Source organism: Panthera pardus, unplaced genomic scaffold (genome assembly GCF_024362965.1).
Source record: "Panthera pardus isolate Hobbes unplaced genomic scaffold, ASM2436296v1 HiC_scaffold_2, whole genome shotgun sequence".
Taxonomy (NCBI): domain Eukaryota; kingdom Metazoa; phylum Chordata; class Mammalia; order Carnivora; family Felidae; genus Panthera; species Panthera pardus.
This window is the reverse complement of record NW_026526765.1, coordinates 94,965,703-94,988,440: the sequence shown is the minus strand read 5'-3', so window position 1 is coordinate 94,988,440 and position 22,738 is coordinate 94,965,703. Positions and strand designations below refer to the sequence as shown.

Below are 22,738 nucleotides of genomic sequence, written 5' to 3'. Positions count from 1 at the left end.
CTACAAGACAAGAACCATTCAACCTGAAGCCACCGACTCCCAAATCATTATGGGCAGGACTCAGGATGAGCAAACTAGTTGGCTAGAAATCAGGCCTTATGGAAAAGAGAGGATGATCCAGAAGGTGGTTCCTTGGCTGTGATTCTGTGAGTTGGAGACTGGGAGCTAAGAAAAGTTATCTGTCTCTTCTGATCTTAAGTACGATGTCAACAGGAACAAGATAACTATAATAGACAATCCGTTTCAAACCATGGAGATGAGAATCTCAATAAGGTAATTTAGTTAATACCGTCAAGTGCATCTGATAGGCCACATAAGATAAGGACATTGGAGTCAGCCACACAGAGGTTACCAATGACCCGAAAAAGCAGTTTCAGGGAAAAGGTGTGTGTAAAGCCTTGTTGCAAAGGGTTCAATTCGAGTGAAAGGAAGAAGCAGAGATTTTGGATATTCCTGAATTCCCACATAAAAAGAGGAATTAGCGCAACCAAAAACACACGGCCAACATCTGCAACACGAAGTAGTGAACCCCGAAGTGCAAATGGGCCAGAAGACCTGAACAGTATCCGCTTCTATGTGGGAAGAAGCAGATGTGGGGAGGAAATGAAGCTAATGACAAAGTCACAGAGACAGTAGAATAGTGCTGTCCAGCGGCTGGTGGGAAATTGCTGTTTCATGGGTGTAGAGCTTCACTTTGCAGGATGAGAAGAGTTCTGGAGATTTGCTGCACAACAGTATAGATGTCCTCAACACTACTGACTGTACACTTTGGAATGGTTAAGATGGTCAATTTTATATTATGTGATATGCACAATTTAAAAACTCAGGAAACTAACCTCACATTTAAAAAAGGACTAGAGGGGCGTCTGGGTGGCTCAGTCGGTTGAGAGTCCGACTTCGGCTCAGGTCATGATCTCAAGGTTCATGAGTTTGAGCCCCGTGTCAGGCTCTGTACTGACAACTCAGGGCCTGGAGCCTGCTTTGGATTGTGTCTCCTTCTCTCTCCACTCCTCCCCTGCTCACACTCTGTCTCTCAAAAATAAATAAAGATTAAAAAAAAAAATTAAAAAAAAAGACTAGAAGAACCAACTTTGGCTCAGGTCACGATCCCACACTTGGTGGGTTCGAGCCCCACATTGGGCTCTCTGCTGTCAGCGCAGAGCCTGCTTCAGATCCTCTGTCTCTTTCTCTCTCTGCCCCTCCCCCCACCCATACTCTCTCTCAAAAATAAACACTTAAAAAAAAAGGAAAAAATTTTAAAACTTACATAAGTGAAACACTATCCTAGATCAGAAGACTTACTCTAATTCTCATATTTAAGGAAGTATAGCACCAGCCCAAGAATGGGAAAAAGAAAGCAAGACCACAGAAGTTTTCAGGGGTGAAGGAAACAAAAAACTTGGGTTTTTGTGTTTATTTTCGTTCTCAAGAATTGGAACAGACTCTACGAAGCTTGAGAGAAAGCTGATTAACACTTCAACACTTTGGAAAACACCACCTAGAAGACTTCAGTTACAAACACACACACACACACACACACACACACACACACACACACACACACAAAACAACAACATAGTTCTCCATTTTAAATTTTATTAAAGTACAGAGTTAACAAGTTTTGAGTTTTCTACCTAGGAAAAGACTGGTCAACTTCAGATGCTTCATAGAAAAATTAGCATTCAAAAAACAAATACAAACCCACAGTTGCCTTTGTGTCTAGAGGGTAGAAAATAACTTCTTAAAAAGTTACCAAAACTATAACCATATCCAAGACTATTATAAATTTCAAACAGTAAATTTACCACACATTATACATTTCAAATTCTAATATAGCAAAACATAACCAATAATTTGGCTACAGCTAATTATTTCACAAAAGTTTAAAAAATGAACAAAGTTATGATTATAAAACTTTCGTAGAATTTTTTTTGCAAAGTAAAAAAAGAACTTAAATCTTTAATATAGGAAAGCAAAATAATCCTCTTAAATTTCTCATAAATAACTCTCAAGACATATATTACACATCTGTTGCAAGCTTTCTTTACCTGAGAGAACTTCCCAGGATCCTTCACCCAGAGGATTACCTTAAAGAATGCTTCATCATTTTACTCACATAAATATGATCAAACCCCTACAGAAGTAGATTTGGACATAGGCATTTTTAATGTATCCTTACCCAATTAATTTTTTCTGAAGGAATTTTGCCTAAAAACAAACAAAAACAAAAAACCCTCTTTGGTAAAAGCCAAATATTTCTTCCTTTCAAAACGAACGCCTCTGCAAATGATCTATTGGTGAAGAAAATTTTAAAAAGAGAAAGATCTTTAGAATGACCAGCATTAGTCTGAAAGATCTGTGTGAACAGCTCTCTAGTCCTGTAAGGTAGGTCCAACAGGTCCAACATACCTCTGCCTGAAATGCAACACTAGATTAAAGTGTCTGAGGCTTTACAAGCATCTTAAAGATGGTGGGACACATGGTGGCTGCCTTAAGAACAAAGCAGAGGGAGCTCGTTCTAACAGGAGAATATCCTGATAGAACTGGATATGAGCAGAATTCTATGAGCAGACTGGCTACTGCACTGTCCTTAAGGAGGACCCAGCGTTCTCTCTGAACATGTAGGGCCTTAGCCCAAATCACTTTCACTTCCAAGAGGAGTAGAATACAAATGTATGCCAAAACGAAATGCTATTTAGAAAGGCAGTCAGAGGAGGAAAAAGCCAAGGCAGCTTAAACACAGGCTATCGAATTCCCTTTGCAGGGTAACATGAAGCACCAGCACCAATGGTGGTAAACTTCTGGCTAAAATTAAATAAGTACATAATCTTAAATAGACAGAGGGGGACAATATGGGGGTGGAAGTGGGATTAGCACTGCATGAAGGTCATCCAGAACAAAGGATCCTCTGAGGAACTGGAAATAAACAATGAGGTGTGGGGGTGCAATGGGAGGCAGTTCCCCAAATCTCCAGTAACCCCACCCTCCAACAGCTCACATGCACACAGTCCATCTATTCACAAAAGAGCCCCAACTATCTCTGATGAACAATTCTTTCAAGCCATTTCCAAGAAACCAAGAGGACAAAAGCAAAACCAACTAACCAGTATTAAAAAACTCAACCCAGTCTGGATGAAGTCGGGTTGCCAAAAGCCTTGGACAGAAACATCTCTGGCCTTCAGTGAGGTGACACATCTAGGTACACAGCAACATTCCCAGAAGAATCCCTTCCCCCATTTAGTGTTTTCACTCATGAAAACGAGAAGGGAAAAAGTCTCCACATCAAAGGAATAGCACAGGGGAATCATACACATAGTTTTTTAAAAAAACTTCTTCCACTTTTATCACTAAAGGAGTCTGACCAGCAGCTACAGGGAATGTACTTTTTTAAATCACATACAAAAAGTTGTAGGAAGCAAAATTATATTCATAAAAGATCAGCGAATTTCTCAAATGAACACCATGACAGCAACTCAAAGCAATTGGCACAATTTTTCCAGTTTCTTAAATCACGGTAGCATAAAAATGTAGGTTCTTTAAACCCACAAACGTTGACTCATCACCTGAGTATTGTTTATTACAATTAATAATCATTAAAGTCAACTTATTTGTATGCCCTCAATCCTTAGAGTATATCCACATCGCGTGCACCATTCAGATAAACTTGCTTAAATACCCAGCTGAGCATAAAAATCAGTGGCTGCAACCGTTCCTCTCGCGTCAGACTAAACTTCAAGAACTTTGGGCCACAAACCAAGTTTTTAAGCAGCTGGCAACCATGGGATTGGCTGGGCCAGCTAAAGAAGGAAGCTCTGAGGGCTCGGCCACTGGCAGTGGATGTCCTTTTCCTTTGTGTTTCCCTGAGCTTCCTTCTGTAGGGGAAGTCGGCCAACGAAGGACAGCCAAGTAACAGCAGCCTTGTCAGAGGGACTGTGAGCTGCCGAGGACCAGTTCTAAAGTCACACAGCTGGCTGCTCAAGCCAGCTAGACCCTACCAGGAAGAAACCCACATTGAAACTGGCATCCCAGCTCTTAAGTTCCCAAAGCCAACCTCAGCTTACCCAGAGCCCCGTGGCACTACCGCACTGTGGCGGCTTCTCCCGGGGGGCTGTCACACATACCCACAGCCCGCTCCCTCAATCTGTCCCCGACCCACAGAGCTCCCAGTCCCGTCAGCTTAATAGGGGCTGCACACAGCGGCTATCCATTTTGTGACTCCAGAGGACCTGTCAACTGCCAAGCTCCAAGAAGACTCTGGCCTAAAAAAATCAAATGGATAAAGTTTACAAAACAAGGCCCTCACACACACACGAGTGCCTTTATAAATGGAACCTTAAACATTATAAACAAGGCAAGAGTCTACAGGAATTCATCCACTGAATTTGTTTCCCCTCTGATTTTCCTGGGAGGAGGGCAAAGGAGTAGAAATGAAGAATTTGACTAATTCCCCACACCAGCACTTTGGCACACTGGGACCCAATTCTGCCCAACTCGTACAGTAGGGCACAAAAAATACAGGCTGAGTCTCTCCATTTTCAGACCCTCTATGGCCAGGGAGCTCGAGAGGACTCTTTCCACCCTGTGTGAGACACTAACAGAAGCACCCCCACCATGCCTCCACTGGGGTCTCTAACGGCCTTTCCACTGAGAAAACTCTTCCGTGACTGAGGAGAGCAACACTGAACATGGAAATCTTCTTGGGCAGCTGCGTAAAGTCACATCTCCTAGGAGTGTTCCAAGTATGTATTTTTGGAACTCGCCACGGACGCTGTTTATGGCTTAATTAAATACCCCTCCCCACGGCCCACCCCTCACCATTTCTTCTAGGTATATTTGGCCATTTCTACAACTTGTATAATAGGCTTTTATCTGGTCAGCCCAGTTTGAGGGGCTGCCTGGGATCCTTACCTCAGCAAATCTACTCTAAAAAACCACAGTGGATATTAATGCCATGGTCACATCACAGATCCTGGAAACAAAAGCCCTTTTGCTGTTAGAATTTCAAAGGCCTCAAGGTGGAAGAGAAACTGGTTGACTTTCATAAATGAAAGAGGGGTGCAGCAGGCTTCAGTCAAGAAGCAACTTTTCAGGTAAGGTCCTAGAATATTATTACTATTAATAAGTACAAACATGTGAGAACTATAAGAACTATAGCCCTCCATTGTTCAAGCGAAGAAAACAACCCGAATACTGTTCTATAATCATGTGAAAAACACCACAAATGGGAGTCATAATTATTGCAGTAACTCAGATCAGGTAGTAAGAATACAGTGGGGACCACACGGTAGTGATGGCAAAATTGTGCTTTTTCACATTATTAAGCAAAGATACTCAGCCCAGAAAGAAGAGGGGACCTCTGGGAAGGGCAAGGGTACAGAGTGAAGCTGTGATTCCCAGCATCACAGTTTCAAAGGGAAACGCTGGGGGGCCAGGAGGAAACAGCACAAGGGTGGAGTTGCAAGCAGGTGCTTCCTCTTGGACCCTATAAATACCAAGTAGCTGTGAGCAAGGGGCCTGCAGGCTGAGTTCTGTCTGCAGAGCCCGCTGGGGATGAGACTCCGAGCTGAGGTGTGTGAGAGGGGTCTGCATTCTATCAGGGGCTGAGGGCTCAAGATTTTGGCATGTTTTTCTATTCCAAGGATAAGAATGACAGGCCACACAAAGGAAGCTGTATCCCTGTGATAAGATGTCGTGCCCCAAACCCTATTTTGGTAAAAACATACAGAAGCAAAATACTAGCCTATTCCAGTTTTTAGGGTTATGACACACACAAAATACATGATCACTCGGGATCAGCCTGGCTGAAAATTTCAGTTCTTTTGGGATAAACTGGTAATTTCTTTTTGATTTTCAGAATTAAAAAGCTAATCAGGTGATTTTTTTTTTTCTCAAGGCCTTTTCAGACCCACTTCAACCAGCCTGAAGATGTTAGCTTTTCACAAAGCACCAGTCACTACTCAGACCCTTGTTCAAAGGATGTCACTTCCAGCCTGCGGGCCTGGTCAGATGCCCCTCACACGGAGAACTGCCGAGAGGGGCAACAGAGGGGAGCAACCAGGGTCCCCAGGTATAACAGGACACACATCCAGCAGGAGGCCATCTTGACCCAGAAGATGGACCAGCTTCCGCTGAAGAAGGTTTCGATGTTGGCACTTTCATAGCTGTGGAAACAAGAGACCCAGCTGTGGTCAGAGCAGGAACAGAACGAGGTGGGGGGGGGGGGGGGGGGAGGGGAGGTATCTTCCAGCAGGTGTCTCCCCGATGCCATCCCCTCCAGCCTTTCTGTTTTTTTGTTTTGTTTTCCTAACAGCTCAATTCAGATACAACTTACACCATTTTTCCACCTACTTTCTATCTCTATGTATCTGCCTACTCGGGACATTTCACAGAGATGGAATCATGTGGCCTCTTGGTTTTCACCAAGCACACTGTTTTTCAAGGTTTAACCATGTATTCCTTTTTATGGCTGAGTAACATTCCATTGCACGCATATGGCACATTTTGTTCATCCATTCATCGGCCAATAGGCATTTGGGTGGTTTCTCCTTTTCCCTATTATAAATGAGGCTGCTATAAACATGTATGTCAAAGTTTTTGTGTGGACGTACTTTTTTTTTCCCTATTGGGTAGATACTTAGGATTAGAACTGCCAGATTGTGTCATAACTCTATGTTTAACATCTCAAAGAACTGCCAAACTGTGTTCCAAAGTGGCAGCACCATTTTACAATCCTACCAGGAGTGTAAGAGCTTCCAATTTTTCCCACATTCTCAACATCTGTTCCTTTCTGCCTTATTGATTAAAGCTCCCTCCTTTAAGCTTTCCACACCAAAACTTTCTAGGGATTATCAAAGCATTAGAAGCATTAGGGACATATTAGAAGCTCCCTCCTCTCATCTCCCTCAAGATGTTCTGGAAAAATCTCCCCAGTGAAGCATTTTGCTATCTCCACCATCCCCAAACTTCACCTGTTACTCCTCATTTCTCTTCCTCAGTTTTCTCCCTAATAGTTATTAGCACTACCTGGCACACTGTGTTTGATTTGGATCATGGTCTGTGTCCTCCATTCAATTATAAGCCCTGCCATTTGTAACAGCATGGCACATGGGAGCCACTCACACAGTTGCTGAAAGAATGGATAAAAGAAAGCACAATGAGCCTAATGTCTATCCCATGTTTATTCTGAGTTATAACAAATTATTATCCAACAAAAACTTTGGATCAGTGAAAAGTGATTAAAAAAGAATTAAAAAGAACTTCCATGTAGTGATAGGGAAAGTCAGACCCATCACGTACTGTTAGCTTTAAAAACAAAATGAAACAAAAAAAATCTCAAGGGGAAACATGTATAATCATACTTATATTTAAAAAAATGACACAGGCTTGAGGCACCTGGGTGGCTCAGCCAGTTAAGCATTTGACTCTTGATCTCGGCTTAGGTCATGATGTCACATTTATGAGATCGAGCCCCACGTCGGGCTCTGCGTGGACAGTGTGGAGCCTGCTGGAGATTCTCTCTTTCCCTCTCTCTCTGCCCCTTCCCCAGCTCGTGGGCTCTCTCCCTCTCAACACTTAAAAATTTTCAAACATTTAAAGACATAAATAAATAAATAAATAAATAAATAAATAAATAAATAAATAAAAATTTCAAGATGACACAGGCTTGTAAATGCATGGAAAAGGAGTGAAAGAGTATGCACCACGTTAGCAGTAGTCGTGGGGCATGGCGGGGGGTCAGGGAGAGGACACTGTCACTTCCCATGCTTCTATGTCAGTCTTTTTAAAAAAGATGTTTAAAACTTTCATAATAAAAGTGTAAAATTTAAAAACACAAAATACAAAGTAGAAAAAACAGGTATTTTCTCTTCCTTAAAAGCAGATGACTGAGGCACCTGGGTGGCTCAATTGGTTAGGCGGCCGACTTTGGTTCAGGTCATGATCTCATGGTTCATGACTTCGAGCCCCGCATTGGGTTCTGTGCTGACAGCTTGGAGCACAGAACCTGCTTCGGACTCCCCCTGTGACTCCCCCTCTCTCTCTGTCCCTTCCCCAACTCATGTTCTGTCTCTGTCTCTCAAAAAATAAATAAATGTTAAAAAAAAAAAAAAAAAAAAAAGCAGATGACTGCTGAGGTGCCTGTGTGGCTCAGTCAGAAGAGCCGCGACTCTTGATCTTCGGGTTTTAAGTGCAAGCCTAACGTTGGGCATAGAGATGACTTAAATAAATTAAAACTTAAAAAAAAAAAAAAAAAAAAAGCAGATGACTGCTTAAGAATTCCAAGTTCTGGGGCACCTAGGTGGCTCAGTCAGTTAAGCATCGACTTCGGCTCAGGTCATGATCCCATGGCTCATGGGTTCAAGCCCTGCATCAGGCTCTGTGCTGATAGCTCAGAGCCTGGAGCCTGCTTCAGATTCTGTGTCTCCCTCTCCCTCTGCCCTTCCCCTGCTCATGCTCTGTCTCTCTCTTTCTCTCAAAAATAAATAAACACTTAAAAATTTTTAAAAACACAAGAAATAGAATTCCAAGTTCTTCCTCCATTACTATTACTGTGTTCCTCAAGACCGCCCATATGCGGTTAACATTTCCTTCTCTTTCTTTTTTTTTTAAGGTTTTATTTTTAAGTAATCCCCACACCCAACATGGGGCTTGCATTTACAACCCTGACATCAAGAGTTACATGCTCCACTGACTGAGCCAGCCAGGCGCCCCAACCTTTCATTTTCTTAAAGCTGCAGGGAGCATCGTCAATTCCAAGGGTTAATTAAGAGCATAACCACAGACTGTTGAGACCCCAGCAGTGTTTCTGTGTAGGTGAGCACAGCAGGACTTGGAGAAGAGTTAAGCCAACTGTAGGAGATCAGGTCTGTGACTCAGTGGGCCTCAGCACTTAAAGAATAAGACTTCACTTGGTTTTCTAAAGATCATCCCTTCTAAACAGTCTAAGACAAGGGGTCACACTCACTTGAACCAGCTGGTGACCGTCATCATCACATAGAGGGAAGCCAAAAAGAACACGAAGTGGAAATAGGAATAGCTATAGACGGTGCCTCTCTTCTCATCATAAATGACCCGTGGTCCCTCCTTCACGTTCTGCTGCTCTTCAGTGTCTGTGAACAACAGAGCGAGTGCAAGCTCATAGAGTGAACACATGCACGCCTGCCACTTCAGCAAAGCCACACTCACTAACTTCAATCCCAGGGGCTGTTGAGTAGGGAAGATGTCGAAAGCCACCTTTACCCACATCCACACCCTAAACACAATCCCCGCCCCAACTCTAGAACTGTCCTCCACAGGCTGAGTTATCTAACATCACATTCACTTGAACAGAGCAGAAGAGAGCCCTTCCAAACGTGAACTTATGATAAGCTCAGATGACAGTGAGGGAGCACACCAGGGGTTCTCAAGCCCCTGGGATGCTCCGATCCAAATGTTCATTCCTTTGAAAAATGTACTTCCTCCTTCCCTAAGTCTCTCTGTATAATTTAACTTACATGTGAACCAAAACATAAACTGATTCCTGCCTCCTAGAATATGAACACAAATAAAACCCAGTAACCATTCAGAAAGAATATGGAAAGTATATCAACAGTAAACCAGCTTTGGAGTAAGAATCTCCTCTTACCATTCAAGTAATTTTGCTTGAATCCCAAATACCTACACCTACAGCCTAGTGCCACAGGTCCGCAGCACCACAAGGCTGAAAGGAAGGGGAAGTTCTCTACTCACCCTCTCCATCGGGGCCGAAGCAAAAACAACAGCGTGCCACCTGGAAGAACAAACCCAACAGAGTCAGGTGGCTTGCATCCCACTTTTCTACCTCCGCATCAGTAAAGTACTAATGGCCATCTGTGTGATGTGCCAAGCCTTCCCGTGGGAACTGTATCCCAGGCTCTGAACTGCGCACATTCTTTCCCTTCCAAAGGATTTGATTAAGCATCTGTTCTTCCCAAGTGCTCTTGTGCTGGTGATAGGAAACACAACACACATGGGTTGAGCCACGCACACCCCCTCAAAGGTGTTCACTTAGTGATTGCTCAGCTACTTAGAATGCTGTGAGCATCCTCTGGATGGCAGCTCCCAGGCTTTGGCTCAGCCACAGAGCATTACTCTGCCCTACAGCAAGCTTTTTTGCTACATTAAATGACTGCACATGGCAGGGGTGTAAAGGCACAGCCATTGACCCTTGGGTACAGCTCTGATGGCTCTGGAGCACCAAAACAGTCAACAGTGGCTTTGTCCGGCCTCCAGTGCCCTTTGACTTCACACTCTGCCCAATTCTGCCTCCTTCCTCTTCCTTCCTTCCACATGTGTTGATCACTAACAGACACACTGCACATCAACTCTGCCTTGGCAGCTGCTTCTGGAAAACTCAACCTGAATCACAAGGTGAATGAGACAGATTCTCACTCTCATGGAGCTCACTCCTGGTGATGATTTGCTCTCCTTGCTAGGATTATTATCCCGTTTGCAGGTAAGGAAACTGAGGTCAGGCAGGGTGAGTAACTGGCCTGAAGTTACAAAACTAGTTTAGTCACAGAGCTGGGATATAAATGCAGGATGGGAAATCCAAGGCCCGCAATTCACAAAACGCAACAGGTAGCATGTGAAATGTAGGAGACGGTGGAGCTGGCAGAATCAGAAATGGTTAAGGCTATGAGGTCTGGAAGCAGGAGGCCCACCTCCATTTCCTATGAAATCAGGCTGCTCAACTGTCTGCCTCTATGGAGGCAGGGGAGCCGGGGACCGGGATGGATGGGATGCTTTCCTTTGAAGACTCTTTGGCACCTTTTAAACGTGGTACCATGTTCATGACCTACTCAAAACAAGAAACTAGTAAAAAAAAAATTGGATTGTGAAAAATTACTACACGACTGCAGAAGGATTCTGGTAAACGGGGTAAAAAACATTACATGTACCAAGACAAGGTGGGAAATGCTGGGTCCTTGGCACTTCCTGGCTGACCATGTTTTTACTAGAAAGAACAGAGAGCCAGGGATAAGGACATAGGTGCTTGAGCCTTTGTCTCTTTTATATACTTCAAGGCCAAGCCCCTGTTTCCCTACTACATCAGGGAAACTTCTAATAAAGGGATTGGCCTTGACAGAATCTTGGATCAAGTTACACAGTCTAATCATTCAGTGGGCTCAAGACATGGTGCCCTGGGGTCCTAGTTCTTCTGAAGCTTCATTTAGCATAAGAAACTACCAACTCTCTCTTTTAAAGGTGTATCCTGTGAAACGGGATAGAAGGAGAGCAAACCAACTTCTGTTTTGCACGTTCTTCGGTTCAGAAGGAAACACTGGGACACTTTCCTTAGAATGAGAAGGAAAACATCCTCTTAAATCTAACTTAGAGACTTGCTGTTCTTTGAGCTTACGCTCTACACAATCGGGACATTGAAGCCACAGTGGCACAACCGCAGCAGGTGGTCACCCAGCCAGTGGTGAGAACAAATGCCTGCCTTCTAGAGACCATTCTTTTCTGTGTAATAAGCAGTAACCTATTCAGACTCAGCACAGATTTCTCCTTTTTCAAGTGACAGAGAGAGCTGCTGAATGCTGCTGGCAGACTGACAACCCTTCATAATGTTCACTATCTCCAGGTCAGGTGCAGGAAAGACCCTCCCCAGAGACCCAGCTGCAGAGAAGAGTGCCCGTATCTGGAGAGACACCAGGGCTCTTCCATCCGGGGAAAGCTATCAGGATACTGTCTGGGGCCCGTGTCAGGCAGGGCTGGCAGCAGGGCCAGGAGCCAGGAGCCAAGCTCTCGGGCAGCGGCATTCAGGAACACAGACTCTGGAGCCAGAGCGCACGGTTTACATGCCAGCCAATCAAAAGTTTAAATAACTTCTGCTTTTTCTCCTCTGTAAAACAGAGATCAAACCCTTACTGGGTTTTTATGAGGATTAAATGAAATCACAAATGTAGTGCTTAGAATAGTGCCTGGCATATAGCAAGTGCTGTAAGTCTCAGCCATCATTGGAACCTCCTGTTCCATTCCTGGGCTCAGGGTTGAGTCTTTTCCTGGCTGCCTCCATGCGATTAGAACTTTCCTGACCTTAGTGGATGTTCCAGAGGGCCCCAGCAAAAGACTTTTGCACAAATAAGGAAATAACAGGCATTCTGCTGACTGATAGGCATCTGTTCACCACCCTGATTCTCTAGACGCCTACTGTTCACAATTCTTTACGCAGTGAAGGAACAGACACAGTTAAATAAGCTCATGCACCGACACTGCTCAGCAGTATGGCATGGAGCAGATGCTGGTTCCTTCCCTTCTCCGTCTTTTTCTCCTTCTTCAAACAGCTATTACATATAACCTCATGGTCATGCTATATACGGAGGACAAAGACAGGTATGTAACAGAGGAATGCACTAGAAGTTAAAACAGAACAAAACAAAACTCACACACATTCCATTATGACAGAGGAAAAGAGCAGAGAGCAGACGGACCAAGCTACCCAGGCCTCTGGTGGAGATGGGCAGCAAGGGCCAGCAGAGGCTAATTTCATTGGAGGAAAATCAAAGGTGCATTTGAATCCCCATAGTATCTACAAGGCATTGTTTGTTCTATACAAAAATATGGTATTCTTCTTCGAGGAGAAAAATGGGATCGTGGAATGCCAATCAATAAAGATGCAAAAACACGTAAAGAGCCTTCCTGGAAAATAGGTCTTCTGAGATGAAGCAGAACAAGGGGAGGAAATGAACTTACTTCCAGTTCAGGGGCTGCATATCGGCCTTGAAGAGCATCAGAACTTGACCTTGTCGTGGACGTCAAGCTAAGAAACAAACACATGTTATATCACATCAAAGGAAGGGCAGAGCCGCGTCCCTGCACCCTCTTGTTGGGGCTGCTTAAGTCTATTTCATCTTTCAGTACCCCACTTTATTCCAAAATAGATGCACCATTTTTATAGTTCATGTCTTTTTACACGGATTGCATTAGATCATTTTAAGCAAAGAGAGGTCTGCAGATGAAGAAATAAATCTTTTGGTCCTATTATCTTGGTTTTCACTTCTCTCTCTCAAGCTGCCCAAAATAATTTTCTGATTTCCCTTTTATCTTTCCCCTCTCTTTGACTACTCTCACTTAGAAGGGATCGAAATCAACAAAAGAACCCAGATACAGCAGTAAAAAAAGCAAGGGCGTGAAAAGCAAAGGTCACAGTTACTTACTGTGATAATCAACCTTTGGCAGAACAAGGTTTTCTGTTTGCAAATCCAATAGAGTAGCTGTGAGTGTGATTTAAAAAAAAAAAAAAAATTCTTCCTACCACTCTCCCTACACCCAGATAGGTAAAATGTTATAAAATCTGGCTTACAAGGGTAATAAAGGTATATTTTCTGGGGCGAAGAAAAGGAAATACTTTAAGCAAACAGAAATGTATAAATACTTAAGTTTCCAGCTAACTCTATAAATTCCTTTAGCAAATATCTACTGAAGGCCTGCCATGTGTCAGGTCCTGTTCTAAGCCCCGGGGAATTTAGTGAAAAAGACAACAATCCCTAGCCCCTTGCACGAAACCACGCACGCACGGACATATCCTATGTGCCAGCCTGGAGGCGGGTAGGGAGTGTGGCCACTGGAGAAGCAGGAATTAGCAGGTTCATTTCAACCAAATAAACCCCAAGAGGCAACACTGCTTTCTCTGTTCATTCTCATCCTCTTTCTCAAGGAGAGAAGAGATCAATGAGATGCAAATAAACAATAAAAAGACTTCCTCATAAAAAAGTCTTCTGGGATCCAAGCGCACTCCTTTTGTGAGCCACTCAAGCCCAATAGCGTCACTTTGGTTTCTGCTCTGAACAGATGGATGCTAATGGAGGCCCACTCCATTCCCACTTCCTAACCTCGAGCCTAATCAGAGGAATTGTAGAGATACTTCCTGATGGTTGTGCACCCAAGAAACACACACACCTTGCTCCTGCATGTAAGAGCATGCTGTATTTTCTGCATGTAAATTATGATTTAATATATCATTTCTGTGAAGGAAAAGTTAGGTTTTGATTCTGGCACCTCTGTTACTTTACTTCCATTGTCAGAGAGCAATAAACTAAGCTTTTGTTCTTCTAAAAATACCTGCATTCAGTTCATCATTAATGACACAGAACTTCTGTAAATAGATGCTACTATAAAATATTATTATAATTCAGTCATGGCCTTTACCCACAAAATACTCTTCTTGGAATTACCTTAGAAACGTTGTTTTACAAACTCCTTAAAAGCCTAGGAAATTCTTATTGTCTGCATTCTATTACTCAGAGCCATCTGTTTGGTGAGCACAAGACGAGTTGCTAAACAGCAACTCCTGGATTATGCATAACCTCCTCCTTTCCAGGGCTAAGGTACGAGCAACTTTCACCCAGTGCTTCCTGTCGGGGGGTGGAAGGAGACTGACAACATTTGGTTGGGACAGTGTATCACCATACAGATAAGTCATAGCCTATTCACTGTCTCTAGTCTTCACTCACAAAAAGCCAGCACTGTCTTGCAGTTATTGTGACAACCAAAAAAAAACACCTCCCCTCCAGCCACCCACCCCCTCCCACCGCCATGCCCAGGGCCTCTTCCATATCGGCAGAATGATTCAAAATGCAGGTGGCCCTCCGCACCTGCTTCAGCTGCTTTTGGAACTGGCCAAACTCCCCCAGATCAAAGAAAATCTCTACAGAACATGTCCAGACTTTCCTGTTGGAGACCATAGATTCTGCTCCCTGACAAACTTACAGGGCCCTTGAGGGATCCCATGACTATTCCCACCCTTAAAGGGAGGAAGTTCAATTATGTTCCTGGTACACAGTATAAGTGGTGATTCACAGCTCCCAAAGGAGACCACCATCCCATGTGAACTGGGCGGGGGGGGGGGGATGCCTTAACATGCCCCTGATGCAGAACCAGGAAAAAATTTTTTTAAGTTTCTTTATTTTTTACTAATCTCTACACCCAACCTTGGGCTGGAACTCTTAACCCTTAGATCAAGAGTCGCATACTCTTCTGACTGAGCCAGCCAGGTGCCCTGAGCCAGGAAGATTTCTGATAGGTGAGGAAGTGGCAGGATTCCTAAAATAAAGGCTGTACACCGTTCCTCCTTTTTTTTTTTTTTAATAGATCCGCCTTTCTTAAATAAAAGTGGCAGACACAAAACACACCAAAAGAATAGACACCTTGATTTGCCAATTCTCAGTTTAAGCCAATCTTCTCTCCAATTCTCTTACCAACCTTATTGTTACTTCTACATAGTCTACTCCATTGCCACGAAAGTTTCATTTTGACCTAGCAAGTTGTTTGACATTTAATAAAGATCCGTAGTTTTTCTAATTTTCTATTCAAATTTCTTAACATTTAAATAATAATTTTTTCTCATAGGCATAGTTAACACTGAAATGGCCAGGACCATTTTACAGCACAAATACCTCCCCCGATAACAAAATGAGACAAATCATACAGCTTATCCTTGTACCTCAGAGAAGCACCTGACTCCAAGCAATTCCAGGGGCAAAAGTGATTATGAACATGCCTCTCCCAGTACTCTAGCAAAGGAGACTCAAGGAGAAGTTTCCTGAGATCGGGGGTAGAAAATCACAGAAATAGGCTCTATGCCCCTCAGTTTCCTTTTTATGTACAAGGGAATTGACGCTATTGCCCCCAGGATCCTGCCAGACTGCACAGTCTCAACTTGAAGCCAACAAAATAGTAATTTCAATCACCTAGCGATGCCTAGGTGGCTCAGCTGGTTAAGTGTCCAACTCTTGATTGCTGCTCAGGTCATGATCTCACAGTTTGTGAGTTTAAGCCCCACATTGGGCTCTGTGCCGACAGTGTGGAACCTGTTTGGGACTCTCTGTTTGCCTTCCTCTCTCTGCCCCTCCCCTGCTCACACTCTCTCTCTCTCCGAAATAAATAAATAAAACATTTTTTAAAAATCTAGAGACCAAGAAGGGGATTAAGGAATAGTTAGTGGAGGGTGGGGCCCATTACAGCAAAGATCCAGGCCTAAGGGGGGGTAGGAGGGTGGATCTATAGAAAGAGCCATTGGGGAAACTCCTACATGGGGTCCAAGCTGTGACACTTCTTCACAGCAATGATGCCTGGGTACAGTAGAAGGGGCATCTGGAGGAAAACTGACTTCAGTTGGAAAGCTAGGGAGTAGGTTTAGGTTGAGCCCTCTTTCAAGCTAAGACAGCAAAGATAAAACATACTCAGAGTGAGTCATGAGAGCTCCCTAAAGAAGCATGTATGTCTGTGCATTGACGGAGGGACAGTGGAGCTGGCTGGCTCCAGATAGGGAAAGACACAGTGCAGTGAGCCTTCCAGGACCTTACAAAAAAGTTAACCCCAATCCCAAGCAATCATGTGACTTTCAGTGAAAATGTGTGATTTCTTCTTGCCATTTGCAACTACATAGATGAAACTAGAGGGTATTATGCTAAGCAAAATTAGTCAGCCAGAGAAAGACAAATATCATGTAACTTCACTGATATGAGGACTTTAAGAGACAAAACAGATGAACACAAGGGAAGAAAAGCAAAAATATTATAAAAACAGGGAGGGGGACAAAACATAAGAGACTCTTAAATATGGAGAACAAACAGAGGGTTACTGGAGGGGTTGTGGGAGAGGGGATGGGCTAAATGGGTTAGGGGCATCAAGGAATCTACTCCTGAAATCATTGTTGCACTATATGCTAACTAACTTGGATATAATTTTTTTTTTTTATTTTTTTTATTTTTGGGACAGACAGAGACAGAGCATGAACGGGGGAGGGGCAGAGAGAGAGGGAGACACAGAATCGGAAACAGGCTTCAGGCTCCGAGCCATCAGCCCAGAGCCTGACGCGGGGCTCGAACTCACGGACCGCGAGATCGTGACCTGGCTGAAGTCGGACGCTTAACCGACTGCGCCACCCAGGCGCCCCTGGATATAAGTTTTTAAAAAAATTAAATAAAAGAAAAAACACTTATCACGATGAGCAGTGAGTATAGAATTGTTCAACCACTCTATTGTACACCTGAAACTAATATAACATTGTATGTTAACTATACTGGAATTAAAATTTAAAAAGACATTTCAAAGCATAATAAAAAAAAGAAAAGAAAATGTGTGACTTCTTCTCCTTGTAACATTCAAACTACACAGTCTTCAGTTTTCCTACAATGTCTATCAAGAATTCTAAATATTCCTTAAAAGGGGGGGGGGGGAATTCTAGATATTCCTGCAATCATCTTTTTTCTTTTTTTTTTTTTTGAGAGAGAGAGCACACGCGCAGCAAGAGACAAGAGAGAGGAAGAGAGAATCTACACCTTCAGCACAGAGCCCGTTGTGGGGCTCAATCCCATGAACCGTGAGATCATGACCTGAGCTGAAATCAAGAGTTGTATGCTTAATGGACTGAGCCACCCAGGCGCCCTTTCTGCAATCATGTTTAAATGACAGTTTCCACGCAAGCAATGGAGCCTCATTTTGTAACATTTTCCAATCTCTCATTCCTCTGAGTCTGGGAAGAGACATAATCTCTAGAAAGTCAAGATCCGAAAACGTAAACTGGGCTGCCTCCCCTTCCCAGCAGCATTCCCTGACTTGAGGCTCTACTGGGCCTGATCTCACTTCCCTGGGAGCCCAAGACACTTGACTAGAGAGTTCTCAAAGCTGACTCCTCCTGGAGCTGCACAGATCCTCGCAGCGAACACTAATCACCAGCCTCCGGAGGGGCGCTTCACTGAGTCCTGGGAGAAGTAGCTGCCCATCACAGGGAGTGTGTTCCTGCCCTGCATCCCACAAACACTCCTGGTCACTCTGCACCCCGCTCATGGAGATGCTGTTAACGCCCCCCACCCCCACCCCAAATCAGGTCTCATTACTAGCATTCAGAGTATTTGTTACCGGCATTCAGACAGATTTTAAGTAGCAGTGGTCAGCTTTGAAAATTGTTATCTTTTGGGAATATCAACCAAAAGGGGTGAGGTTTTATTTATCACCTCTCACGCAAGGGTGGCAGTGAAAATCTGACACGGTGAAAAGTCCATGCTGCAAAACAACACCATGTGGCAGTTCTATCAGCACACTAAGTAGAATTGTTGCCATCTTTCCACTGACAGATTTATAGCAAATCTAGGCCCTGTTTCATCTAAGCAGCAGACACCTTTTTTCATGTGTGATGAGGCATTCAGCAACCCACACAAACATAGAGTTTTATTCTGTCAAATATCTTTCTAGGTTTTTTAAAATAATACAAAAACAAAAGAAATGCTACCTCCCTATAAAACAAAACCAACAACAAAAATAAGTTATCTCTAATACCACCGCTATTATAGGTTTGGTGATTTTTTTCTATATAAGTAAACATAACCATATTTCATTTGTATTCAAAAAAAATTTTTAATGTTTATTTATTTTTGAAAGAGAGAAAGAGAGACAGACTGCGGGGGGGGGGGGGGGCAAGGCAGGGGGCAGGCTGGGGTGGGAGAGGGAAACACAGAATCCGAAGCAAGCTCCAGGCTCCGAACTATTAGCACAGAGCCCAACATGGGGCTCAAACCCGTGGACCGCGAGATCAGTACTTGAGCCTAAGTCAGACGCTTAACCTACTGAGCCACCCAGACACCCCACCTATATTTTATTTTTAAAATGGAACCATCTGTCATTACATTTTAGTAATCTACTTCCTCCCACATAATTTGCCAATATTTTTTTACATACTAATACCGAAAAAACTGAGTGATAAATGATGAAATTAGTCACGCTACTGCCATTTCCCCCAAAGCTCAATAATGACAGACTCAGGAAGGAAAAGCTTACTCAGAAAAAGGAGAGCTGAGAATTGGCAGTCAGCATTTGGCTGGCTTTATGGTTTTCCTGAAAACATTCACGAACTTGAGCCTGAATCCCATCCACTACTTTGGACGTAGTAGGTACTCAGTGAACAACTATGGAATTAATAAGAATGAAAGGTCGAAATGGTGACCATGGTCCTTTCTGCTGCAAGAAGGAGAATCTGTCACTATGTCAGGGGCAGGATAAGAACCAGTATCACACAACTGTCCCTGGAACAACCACCTGCAACACAAGCAAGCATTTCATGGCTTGATGCGTGACTGAACAAGTACTCAAGACCCAGTTCCCGCATCTTCAAAACGTCTGTCAGTCCCTTTCTAAAAGTAGGGAGTGTTAGAAGCTGTAAGAGAACGTGCCAACGTTCTCAGAAAGACATTTTATTTCTATTAGCCAAGGGATGATCATAATGTACCTATGCCAAGTTGAAATTTTTATACACTGAAACGTAATAAACAAAGCGGAAAACCTAAACATGAAAAAGTCACTGTCAAAAGGAAGCTTAGTGATCAGCGAAATACATACCAGAATCAGTAACTAAGCATTTCTACCTGTTACTTTTCTCCCTTGGGCAAACTCTTAAACATTCTAAATAGAGGTGGAACACACCCCACGACTAGCATGTGAACTACAGTCTGCTTTAACAGCACTGTGGGTTTTAGCATAAAAGAAAAGGGACGTTTCCTGTCTTTCTCGGGCCAAACACAAAATGACTGTGTAAGTACTGCTCTGTATTCTTTCCATCAGCAGCAGAACAAACGATACTTCCCTTGGATTAGAAAGCTGCCAAAACATTCTGGCACATACTATCTCTTCCCTGCTTTGTATTCCCTTGCCCTCCAATAATGCTTTAGCAACTAATATCCAACCGTCTCCTGAATGGCTACAATGCACTATGTATCTAATTTATTTATGCATATAAATGCAAGTAAGGAAAGTGAAGTCCAAACACTGTGCTTCCATGCTGTAATACAAACTTTTAACTTCAAGCTATTTTTTCCTCTTCCTCAGATGGGATTTGTTTTGCTATCTCATAGTTGCTACAACTTACTTAAATTTTTCTCTGCACTTTTAAGTCTGCAAGGATGGTCTCAAGTTATCTCCTAAGACTTACCATGAATATAAGATGCACACGAACAAGAGAGTGGTACCTAGTCCAGTAACCAAGTTTTCGTCTCTGTACAGGTCTTGGCCGAACTCTGGCACACAGATCGTAACGTTCTTCCCATGCTCATCTAGAACTTACGAGGAAAAGACAAAATAATCACAGTTAATCAGAAAAGCTTTTTGTAACTCACAGACGCATTCATTTTGGGAAAATCTGCGCATCTTTAGAAGAGTGAAGACTTATCATTGGAAACTTCTAGTCCACAGCCCAACTTGACTCAGACTAGACTAGATTGTTGCTATGTCAAAGCACTCCCTCCCACCTAAGCACCCTCTTAGCACAAGACCCTCAGATTCCAGCTCCAGCACCAAAGGGTTCTTCTGTTCCATGATGTAGTAAGAGTCTTGCTCTTCTCAGTACTATTCAAACAGTAGCAAAAAGTAACATTAGATCCATTTATCAGCTGACTCAGCAGGCTCTGAACAGAGGTAGGATGCAGACATTAGCAAGTTTCCACTGTTGTCTATCCTCTGTGGAAGAGTGGTGAGGCTACTCAACAACCAGACATGACTAGCTGGTCAACAGCCACCTGACCAACAGCCTCTACCCAGATGTGAAGTCCCTTAATTGCCAGTAACAGGATGGTCATGACTCTAGTATCCTTTGCTTGCTTGTTACCCACTTTCCCAGGAAAGTTCTCCCATAGCGGTTCATTTCTTTAAATTCTTTACACTTTTGTTAAAAAAATTTATATATATGTCGTGTTTCTTTTTAGTGATCAGATATCTAAATTTATGGTGCTAAAAAAATCAGTTTATTTATAAACAGAATAGCTTATTTAAAGAAAAGGTCTTTCCTCAACAATACTGCGGTGTGCATTAATTCCATTTGTTACTATTATGTACAAAAACCTTGCTTACAAGGGGATGGTATAAACATCATTTTGTTCACTGTATTTAATAGGCATAACTGGCTAATAGTTACTAAATCATAATGTAAAGAAATGTGAGAGGTGCCTGGGTGGCTCAGTCGATTAAGCAGCTGACTTCTGCTTAGGTCACCATCTCGCAGTTCATGAGTTCGAGCCCCACGTCAGGCTCTGTGCTGACAGCTCAGAGCCTGGAGCCTGCTTCAGATTCTGTGTCTCCCTCTCTCTCTCTCTCTCTCTCCCCTCCCCCATTCGTGTTCATTCTCTCTCTCTCTCTCTCTCTCTCTCTCTCAAAAGTAAATAAAAACATTAAAAAAAAAGAAATGTGACAATATTCAGGTACATGCTTTCTGAATGTTTCAAATTACAATCTATGAGTGCTGCCGATACCCACGGGAGAGAATAAAATTACCTGTGCAAAGATGGAGGAAAAAATATTGTCTAATCTGGGAATATTCTGAGATTTTCAGGATTTCTTAAAAATTTTGAAAGCCTACATCATAATAAAGATTTCTATCATATTACCATCAGTGGTACTTTTTACTTAACACAGAATCTCCTATCTATCTATCTATCTATCTATCTATCTATCTATCTATCTTTAAGTAAATTCTACGCTCAACATGGGACTTGAACTGATGGCCCTGAGATAGAGAATTGCAGGCTCTACTGACTGAGCCAGACAGGCACCCCCAGAACTTCAATTTTAAATATCCAAGTTAGATCTGATTGCCAATAAGAAACATAAACATAAATTAACAGTCTAAAAATCATCTTACACACATGTACATTCTAAGTATTTGAAGTCAGACCAGAATTATTACCGGTACCCACATTTGAAACAGTAAAAATAACTGTGTATGCTGTGGTTTAAGGAATCTTTATTCTTAGGCCAACAAAAAATAAATTTCCCAGGCACCCCAATAAAATGTTTTTAATTGACCAAAATACTAACTTTTCTATTTAACTAGTACCACCTGAAATTAAAAATAAGTTTTTTTTCTGTTTTTAAGTGATACTTGCCATTTAGAAGAAAAATTCTGTAACCAAAAACCTCATTAAATTAAAACCAAAAACTAATAGTCATAAAAGAAAGTGTTGGGGCACCTGGGTGGCTCAGTTGACTGAGCATCCAATTCTTGATTTCGGCTCAGGTCACGATCTCACAGTTCCTGGGAAAAGCCCCCTGGGCTTTACACTGAAAGCACTAAACCAGCTTGAGATTCTCTCTCTCCCTCTCTCTCTGCCCCTCCCCTGCTGAAGTGTAATACACACATACATATATAAGAAAGTCTTAAAGAAACTAGACTTAGGGGTGCCTGGGTGGCTCAGTCAGTTGGGAGGCCGACTTCAGCCCAGTTCATGATCTCAGGGTTCATGGATTCGAGCCCTGTGTCTGTGCTGACAGCTCAGAGCCTGGAGCCTCCTTTGGATTCTGCGTCTCCTTCTTTCTCTACCCCTCCCCTCTCTCTCAAAAATAAATAAACATTAAAAAAAATTTTTTTAAGTAGAGTCAAGATAGAGCTATTAAAAAAACTGAACCCAGGATAGACTATAATTAATATAAGACCTACGACTGTATCGTTTTGCACCAAAAGTAGCCATAAAGACAAGACTCACACAGTATGTGTATATAAAACTTTCAAAATTATCTTTGCATTTTTTTCTACATTTAAAAAAGGAAAACAACTTCAATTTCCTAAAGACAGTATATTTATTTAACCTTATTTATACAAGACAAAATGTACCCCCACACACATTTATATATAATTATGTGTATATATGTGTGTATACATTTATATCCACATTTATATACCACAAAAGTGAAACAGATGATGAAATAAAATGAGCTTAGAAATCAAAAGATGGAA

The 22,738-nt window shown here is 42.6% G+C and overlaps 1 protein-coding gene across 1 annotated transcript in view; it reads right to left on the bottom strand.

Annotated features, from left to right (window-relative positions):
* Nucleotides 1-1,579: 1,579 nt before the first annotated feature.
* SERINC5 (serine incorporator 5) overlaps nt 1,580-22,738 on the bottom strand; it is a 103,176-nt gene continuing 82,017 nt past the window's right edge. The window contains exons 8-12 of the mRNA XM_053907245.1: nt 19,946-20,072; nt 12,715-12,781; nt 9,727-9,766; nt 8,963-9,107; nt 1,580-6,161 (exon numbers count right to left, since the gene is read on the bottom strand). Of these exons, the coding sequence (XP_053763220.1) occupies nt 6,014-6,161; nt 8,963-9,107; nt 9,727-9,766; nt 12,715-12,781; nt 19,946-20,072 (527 nt within the window). The 3' untranslated portion in view covers nt 1,580-6,013. The remainder of the gene's footprint in view (nt 6,162-8,962; nt 9,108-9,726; nt 9,767-12,714; nt 12,782-19,945; nt 20,073-22,738) is intronic.